The following is a 9,241-nucleotide window of genomic DNA, read 5'->3' on the forward strand; positions in this document are numbered from 1 at the left end:
CCGAGGTCTTAAATTTTTTTATAGTTCAGAAGAAACATATTTTCTTCTTTTACTATAACTATTTATTGGCCCTGCTCCATTGGCAGGTGAGCAAAGAATATGCAATAGTGGGAAATATTATTAAATCGGATCTACTAAATAGCACTTTATAACAAAGACCTAAACATTAGTTTGACCTGGCTGAATGAAACGTGACATCCCAAGTGCCGTGCTTTAAGTCATTGAAACCAAGCTTAATGGTAATAGCAGGAGGTTGTGAAAGTCCAGGATCTACAGCCTTTGTTCAAATTCTATGTAAGTAACTATGATTTTGACCAACTTAAAACCACTTCATAAATTATCATTAGCTCTTATCAGCAATTATTCTTATTGACAAGAACTGAAGGAGATGTTGAATCCAAAACCATGATTAGTTTTAAAAATTCAAATGAAAGTTCTCAATCAACTAAACTTCAAGCTTTTCTCTTTACCTCCACTTTCTTGTGTGTAAGGTACATTGCATTTTTTGTAAACTATTATTACTTCGATGTTACTTTTGTTTTCCCTTTGAAAAGTAAAAAAAGGGAAAAACAGACTGTTCACATTGTTTTGTTAGTGGTGAAAAACAGGTTATTTGCATTCTTTTATGAGTGACATAAGACAGTCTTGTAATTTGACAGTATGCTACTAACCATTGACACCTTTTTGTTATCCTCTTAGTTTATGAATCTAAAGCTAAATTTTGACATGATTTAATATGACGTGGAAACATCGGTACGAAAGGACTAGGATTTATATAAGGAGTGAACTAACTTACATTAGACTGCTATCACACTAAAGAAGTGGCCAACATTATGGATTTGCTACGTAAGAAATGAAAGTAGAAATCCATATGAAGACAGGTAAAGTACTTGTGGGACACAAGAGGCAGGCCATAAGGAAAAGATGCTCTCAAGTTTACCCTCCAGATAGATATTGCAGAATTTTTTTCAGAAATTGTTTTTTCCTGGTTCAGCAATTCATGAAGAAAAGAAAAGAAGAAACAGCATGTATAAACACTTTTCTACACAAGAGTTAAGAATTATATTTGACCTTCAAGATCTATAGCGCAGACAGTAAGCAGGAGGTGAATGCAGAATGTGTCAACATATAAAAGAATTGAAGCCCAATTCAGTATGTAATGATGTACATGCTCAAGTGACTATGGACAAAGATATTACCTTCCTGTTGCTTTTTCTCCAACTTCTCTCTTTCGCGTTGCACCTTTGCAGGGTCAACTTTCTCGCCCTAGGGAGAAAAGTTAGCACAATTTAACCACAGGTATGATCAAAATGGCCAGATTGGTCAACAACCCACACAACTCAGCAGGCAATTTAGATGATAAAGATCATCAAGGTTACATGATTTAGAAGGGTTCTCTGCTGTGCCTTCAAAATGGTGTCCGCAAAGCGACGCTTCAGCATTACAGCACGGAGAGCTCTAGTTGGGGATGATTGCTCTGTGCATGGAAACTCAACTTCTACAGAAAAAAGAGAATTCTTCAGAAAGCTAAAAGTATTTGACAATAAAATAAAAGTATTAAAAATTAATCAACAAACAGAGAACTAACTTGAGGATTCGCATGTGAATAACAAGCAAATATAAATAGCACGGGCTAAGGAAAAACCTTTGTGAGGAGTGGCAGCAACTGGACTGGAATGATCAGAAGTATGAGCATCATCTAAATCAACAATTGCAGTGCCTGCATATAATATGAGATTTAAATTTTTAAAAAAAACAAGAAGAAGAAGAAGAAGAAGGGGAAAAAACACCAGCCAAGTAAATGACTAGATAGTCTGTACTTGATAAAGTTAAATACCTAATCTGTCGACAGCATTACAGTTTCCACTGTATCCTTGCACCCCTGAGATGTTGTCACCATCCTAGAAATCAAATCAAGCAAAAAATTTCACTTTTCAGTAAAACTCTTTTCTGAGTAAAGATATAACAAATGACCGAGCTTACCAAATAAAACATAATGACATAAAATAAAGATGGCATATGAAAGTACACATACCAAAGTAGATATAGTAGAACACCTCAAGAGACTCTTTGTACCGGATGATCTTACAGAATCAACATCTGCATGAAAGCAATGAGTGCATAATATTTAAAGAAGACAACCATCACCACCAAAATAGATAAAGAGAGGAATAAGATTATGATATGTGCAGCAATAAAGAAGAATAAAGAGAAATAGTAAAAATGAAGGTTGTATAAAATTGATGAAGAACCTTCAAGGGCGATCAGCATCACATGGACAGTTGCCGTCAAGGCATCAAAAAAAGCCAAGGTATTGTGCAGGCTCTACTAATGATACAGCTAGATGTAACCCTACTTTTACGAGTGCCTATATTACATCTTAATTTAACTATAAGATGAGATGCGTTGCAAACACATATTTCCTAATAGAATGCAGCAGATATTGCTCAAAGGTTCCTACAGACAAACCTTTGTAACACCCCTCCACCTGGCCCTTTGAATTCATAACCAGACCTGCAGACTGTACACACATGAAATTAAAATTTTCATAAGAGTCGACAGGAACAAGACTACTTAGTGAAGCATAAAACAGGAGCACCAGTACAATTACGTGCTACTTACTTCTGTACATCCAGCATCCCCATAATTTTTTAAGATCTGATGCAACTCCCACAAAGTCTCGTCATCAAATGCATAAATGTCCACACTAATTCTCTCTTCATTTTGATCAAGCAAACAGGATTTCTGAAGAAATTTAAGCAGCTGCAAAGGGATATTTCTTGTAGAAATTTTCGCCAAACTATTTTGCAGCTTCAGTTTGTCTGCAACTGTTAGAGATTTGCAAGCCAGTGAACTTGTATTGCAGGAAGGTACCCTCTGAAGTACTTGTTTTGAGGTGATGGCTTCCTTTTTCGGTATCTTCCTTACTGATTGATGTGGTTCTTTTCTCCATTTGAACTCCAACGATTTCCATTTTGCATTGAAAATTTTACATAAATCTTTTGCCATCATATGGACAGCATTATACGGAGGATTATATCGCATGGCATTAGAAAATGTTAACCTCACATCTTCAGCAAAGTGATGGGTGCTTGAGTAGTGCTTCCTTTCAAGCCTATGTTTTATAGTGCCCAAGTCCATGGGTTTCTTGATAATTGAAAAGTAATCAGGGATTTTCAACTTTACCGGGTCAACTGGTTGATTGAACACCCAACCAGACTGATGGTTCATTAGAGCCATCAAAACACTACCACATTGCTTTATCTTACAAATGTCCATTTTTTGGCCCTTCCCATTTTCACCATGCAATCTTCTAGGGCTTTCAACTTCAAAAGAACCAGTCACAGTGGATACTGCCTCAGATTTCTCACCGCTAAAATCTTCATCATTATAAAAAAAGTTACAAACATCCATCTGTTGTTTGCTTTCTTCAGATGATTTCCTCTTCCTACTCATTGAATCTTGATTTTCGTAGTTGTGACAGGGTTCTCTCAATGCTACCCGATTTTTCACAGTGGAAGAAAACTCATTTACCAATAATCGTTCACAATCTCCTCCAATATTTTCAATTTTACTTCTCACCTGAGCAAGCTCACCCTTTAGTCTTTTCTTTATTATAATTTTCTGAGGCATAACTGATAGGTCAATGTAATTCAGAAATCATGACAATTGGCTTCTCCAAATTATAATAGTTCCCAGCCAATTCTCACGCAGTTAAGTGGTTGCCATGTAACATAGGCAAAAATATTGACTTAATTAATCCAATGTGCATAGGCAAGCAGCCAAATGAGTTGTGTCGTTCCTGCAAAAATTATGAATCCAGTAAGGGTTGTGACTCATGCATCTAGTATACAATTTTGTCATTCATATCTGCTGAGAATACTACAGATTAAATATGCGTCTCATATGATTAATAAGCAGAAGCAAATACGATAAAAAAAAGTTCAATTTGACAACAGAAATTTGCCGCAAATCCAGTTGAGCAAGAGTCAAAATCCAGAAGGCTTTATTTACAGGTTCATTAGACCAGGGTAGACTAGTCCAAGTTTGTGGCATGTCATCTAGAATTCAGCAGAACCAGTGCTTTTTAGGTAATTGCAAGTATAAACAGGTCCTGTAGAAATTATCATTCGCTATGCCTATGACAACAATGGAGCAAGTGGAAATTCACATGTTTAAATGAAATACATTTAAAACAAATCAGATATGGTCCAAACAAGATAATTTCTCTGAACCTTGAAGCAATTTATTCCATGAACAGCATGGCTTGTAATGAAGTTTAGAAATGCAACATTTTAAATGTAGTGTCAAAATCTAGCATAGTTTGAAGCTTTGCCATCAGACTATATTCACAATTTAATGTCGCTGTAACTTCAATATCCTAACATTGACTTCAACAACAATCCAACTATATTCTTGCAGGGTAGACTAGTCCAAGTTTGTGGCATGTCATCTAGAATTCAGCAGAACCAGTGCTTTTTAGGTAATTGCAAGTATAAACAGGTCCTGTAGAAATTATCATTCGCTATGCCTATGACAACAATGGAGCAAGTGGAAATTCACATGTTTAAATGAAATACATTTAAAACAAATCAGATATGGTCCAAACAAGATAATTTCTCTGAACCTTGAAGCAATTTATTCCATGAACAGCATGGCTTGTAATGAAGTTTAGAAATGCAACATTTTAAATGTAGTGTCAAAATCTAGCATAGTTTGAAGCTTTGCCATCAGACTATATTCACAATTTAATGTCGCTGTAACTTCAATATCCTAACATTGACTTCAACAACAATCCAACTATATTCTTGCAATCTTTTGTCCTGCATTTATTATGTCTCTCGTAGCCAGTTAAACAATTTTTTCTCCAATCCTGCTAAAGGCAATAACTTGTGATATCATCACGAGACTCACGACAGATCAACCTATTTACCAATCAAGAACAACTAGAAGCATACTCGGGCTGAAGGGTTAAACAAGTGTCTCCAAATGTTTGCTATTCGAACATTAATGTGAAGAATTAATGAAACAGTAAGTAACCAATCTAGATTTGAATATAGTTTCTCTTTTTCCATTTTTGTGTCTGTAGTTACTTCAAAGAATTGCAGACTATCCACTAGCCAAGCCAACAACCACAGTTGTGCAATAAAGAGGTAACCAACACTACGGCTGACCAAACTACTGTTACAACCGATTAAACCGACCAAACCGCCTAATTTTGGGCAATTCGGTTTGGTTTCTAACTGAAACAGTTCGGGTCGGGTTCAGCTATTCTAAATTGGTTTTGAACCAAGCTGACCAATTGACTCTTCAAAATAGTGCTTCTCTGTGTTCTCCTTGTGTCTATTTAATGCAATCAGTCAATCACATGTTTTGGCACACTCAATGTAGTCATGTCTTAAGTTTTAACTAATTAAAATCTGTCACTTTCCTTTTCTTTTAATTTTATTTACGAATTATAATGCAGAGAAAGGAAGCCATTCACCTTCATCCCCTTCTCCAAATGGTCAAAAAAAACCATGACCATACTCTACATCTAAGCTAACTTATTATTCTCCAGTAGTTCACGTTTCTTAACCTCCCTCCTTTCCTCTATTCGTGTAATTGCCGCGGTTGGAGAAAACATCCGCATGATCGTTTTAACATTTGCTTGTTGTTGACTGCTACTGAACTATGTAACCAAAAGAACCAAAAACCGAACCGAGATAACTTGGTCCGGTCCGGTTCAGTTCGGCGTAGTTAATGGGTTGGTTCTAGTTTGGTTCAATTGGAATTGGTTAAAGCCGACCGACCGTTTGCTCACCCCTAACTAACACACTTCGTTATATAGCATAACCTAAAGTTTGCAAATTCACATAGTCATATACTTCTCTAGCACGTGTAAAATAAAATTTTTGAATAATTGAAATTAACAATTAATCAATCAAACTAACGAAAGCTTTGAACCACTTGTACCAAGGAGTTCAACTTTTTTTGCGTCTTTAAATAAAAGTATTTGCTCCGGTTAATAAAATTGACCCAGGCTATAGAAGAACCTGGAGGTCAACCATGAGCCAATGATAACAATTATAGATCCTGTCAGACAAATTCAACTTGAAACCTGCTCAAACCTAACACGAACTCACTAGGCCCTTATCTGATGTAGAATAAGGCATGAGAAACACTCCTAAATAGAAATGATACCATATACTTGCACGACTAATCGACAATAAGAACAATCTATTTCACTAATTTATAGGGTACCTATATGATTCTTCTGCAGCTCCACTATATGATTAGTTTTTCAAATTTGCTAGGGGTCCTCCATCTAACTGTGACAGAGAGAGCCGCAGCCCCCCCCCCCCAGGGGGGTGCTTTAAACATGGCAGGATTTAACCCCCAAGCTTTAAAGTTTAGAGTTAAGTGTTTGAATTCATATAAGAACATTTTAAACACCTATGTTCGAACAAATTCAGCCTGTCATGTGAATCAGAGATCCAACACCAAGAGTAGGCATAGACACATTGCGAACAAATATAAATATAGGACGGTTACAACATATGCGGTTCAAAGATTGGTCCTTTCCTGGAATCCCAAATTAGATAGCAGCTAGGGGACAACCGAACTCCTTTCATACCTTTTTCAATTAAAGCCGTGTATCTGAGCATGCCTTTTCACAATAGTAGAGTCACTTAAACTTGAATTTCTAGCCACATAACCAGACCTCAACTATGTTCAATCAATATCCGATGTTTCGGTCCAGGGTTTAGTTCCATCTACCAAGGAGGACAGTAAATCTTCACAACAACCAGTCTTTTCACTAAACAGATGCATATACATCCTACTGAGGAGCAGGGTTTAGTCCAATTCATGTAAAGACTACATAGAGGCTGGGGGGGTTGGAGGGGGGGGGGGGGGAGCGTATGAATCTTCTAAGTTAAATTTTCACATATAAACCTTACCTCCCAATTTAAGAATCAAGGGCCAGTAGAAACCAATGGAGGAGCACAATAACTTAAAACCCTAGTCAAATTTTTTCAAGAGAGAAGAGATGAGACTGCCGGGAGAGAGAGAGAGAGACTTACAGTGAGAGAAAGAGCGAGAGAGATCGCCGACCTCACCCAGCCGCCGTGGAAGAGGGATCGACTCCAGGCGGCGGCCGGCTCCTCAACCGCGAACAAAAAAGAATAGGGTTTTTCGAGTTTTGATCCGAGAAGGAATACGAATAGATTTTATATATATTTTTTTTGGGAAAAGAAATTACGAAATATCGTTACGCACGTGCGGTATGCGTGACATGAGGTGCTGTACGAAACAGTGTGTACTGTTTTGATTACCTGACACGCCATACCATAGGGGTGTTTGTTTCAATTTTTTTGGGATATTGGGTGGATTACAAATTCTAGGATGAAAAGGTGGGATTTTTTTTGAATTTATGGATTTTATAATCTTTGTTTGATTGAAAATATATTTTGGAATGTTGAATACCCAAATAATAAAAAATTAATATATTATAACATTTGTGGAATTCCCTTTTTAACAGAAAATTTATGCTAAATTTCTAATTCTAAAATTTGTAAGATTACAATTTGCGTTTAAAACAAACAAAATAAAAATTAGAGGATTACATATTCTAAAATATTGATAAAACAAACAACATTTTAGAAATCTCAACTCATGTTAAAAAACCTATGGATTTCAAATCCTAAAATTATAGGATTTGAAACAAACACCGGGGAGCGTTTGGCAATCATGGCGTTTTTGCCGTTTTCGTTTTTTTTTTTAAACAATGAAACGTGTTTGGCAACCGGGGCGATTTTTTGACTTGACCCTTTACAAAATCCAAAAAATAAACGCTTTTCTTAAAACACCAAAAATGTGTTTTGAGATTCCGTGCCGGTCGTCGTCCGGTCGTCGCCAGTCACCATCATCGCCGACTCTATATAAATAATAACTATAAATGGTGTTTTGAAAACACGTTTAAAAAATAAACACCATGATATGGTGTTTTCTAAAAAAACACTAGTAAAAAAAACACTTTGGTTACCAAACACACTTGGTCCCAGTTTTAGTCGCCTTCAAACTTCAATGCAGCTTGAATGGGACACTAGTAAAAAATAAGTTAGTTGCTCACTTATTTTTGCATTGTAAATTTGTAAATGTTGATTTGTTTTGAGTTCTCATCTCTTGGTCTGGAGCTCCAATACCATCGCCCTTCTGATATGTGCAGTGTGATATTAATTTGTGCAAGATTTATAGCTGCATTGGCCAAAAAAATTTAAGGGAATTGGCTACATGCATCAACTTATTTATTCAGTTTTTATCAATATTCATGAATTAATCTTTTTATTTCTTGGTGCGCAACCTCTTCTCGCAATTTCTGCCTGCAGACTATTTCGAATTTTAAGAGTTTTTATGTTATGTATTTCATCAAAAAAAAAGGAAAAAAGATTGATTGTGCGAACCTCAGTAGCTGCTAAATCGTTGCAGAGTCGAAAAATCATGGAACATGAACGGAAAAAATTTGGACAATTCTGTGACATCCCTACTTTAGTCCCGCATGGACTAGTGTGAAGAAATGTTGGTGGCTTAAATAGAGAAAAGCCCAAAGCCTTAGGACAATTAGTGCTAGCATTTTTGTAGTAGATTTTAGCCAACATCGAGTTGCTCTCGGTGGGTCTCACGGCTTGGACGCGCCAACGGGACCATGGGCTCAGGGCGTGACAAATGGTTATTAGAGTAGTTGTCAGCTGGAAGTGTGGAGATAAGTGTTATACGGGGCTAAGTGTTACATCGTGTGGATGTGGTGGGAGCCACCTCTAGAGTCGACATCGCCTGACAGTGATACTGGAATGTGCCAATTGTCATGTCATGACGATGAGGACGTTGTCTTAATAAGGTAGGGTGATTGTGACAACCTGCACACATGGACTAGTGTGAAGAAATGTTAGTGGCTTAAGTAAAGAAGCCCAATGCCCAAGAACAACTAATGCTAGTATTTTAGCAGTGGATTGAGCCAGCACTCGAGTTGCTCTCGGTGGGTTCCACGGTTACACGCCCCAACGGGCCCGTGGGCCGTGGGAGTGGCAAAATCTGTAAGCATTTGTTGGATTTTTTTGGTCAAAACCGTTTTTCAAAATGAGTTTTCAAACTATATATATATTAACTACAAGTACTTTTCATAAATGCTTAGTAGCCTGGTGGAAAGTTAATGTTTTGGTGTTTCAAAAGGTCCATTATTCGAGGCTTGCCAACGCAAGCC

At 36.9% G+C, this 9,241-nt stretch overlaps 1 protein-coding gene across 1 annotated transcript in view; it reads right to left on the bottom strand.

Moving 5' to 3' along the window:
- Nucleotides 1-7,180, bottom strand: part of LOC109848934 (transcription factor GTE9-like) — an 8,314-nt gene extending 1,134 nt beyond the window's left edge. Inside the window, exons 1-8 of the mRNA XM_020418666.1 lie at nucleotides 7,065-7,180; nucleotides 2,623-3,802; nucleotides 2,470-2,521; nucleotides 2,036-2,100; nucleotides 1,838-1,901; nucleotides 1,646-1,720; nucleotides 1,380-1,498; nucleotides 1,200-1,266 (exon numbers count right to left, since the gene is read on the bottom strand). Coding sequence (XP_020274255.1) covers nucleotides 1,200-1,266; nucleotides 1,380-1,498; nucleotides 1,646-1,720; nucleotides 1,838-1,901; nucleotides 2,036-2,100; nucleotides 2,470-2,521; nucleotides 2,623-3,633 — 1,453 coding nt within the window. The 5' untranslated portion in view covers nucleotides 3,634-3,802; nucleotides 7,065-7,180. The remainder of the gene's footprint in view (nucleotides 1-1,199; nucleotides 1,267-1,379; nucleotides 1,499-1,645; nucleotides 1,721-1,837; nucleotides 1,902-2,035; nucleotides 2,101-2,469; nucleotides 2,522-2,622; nucleotides 3,803-7,064) is intronic.

This window comes from Asparagus officinalis, chromosome 7 (assembly GCF_001876935.1).
Source record: "Asparagus officinalis chromosome 7, Aspof.V1, whole genome shotgun sequence".
Taxonomy (NCBI): domain Eukaryota; kingdom Viridiplantae; phylum Streptophyta; class Magnoliopsida; order Asparagales; family Asparagaceae; genus Asparagus; species Asparagus officinalis.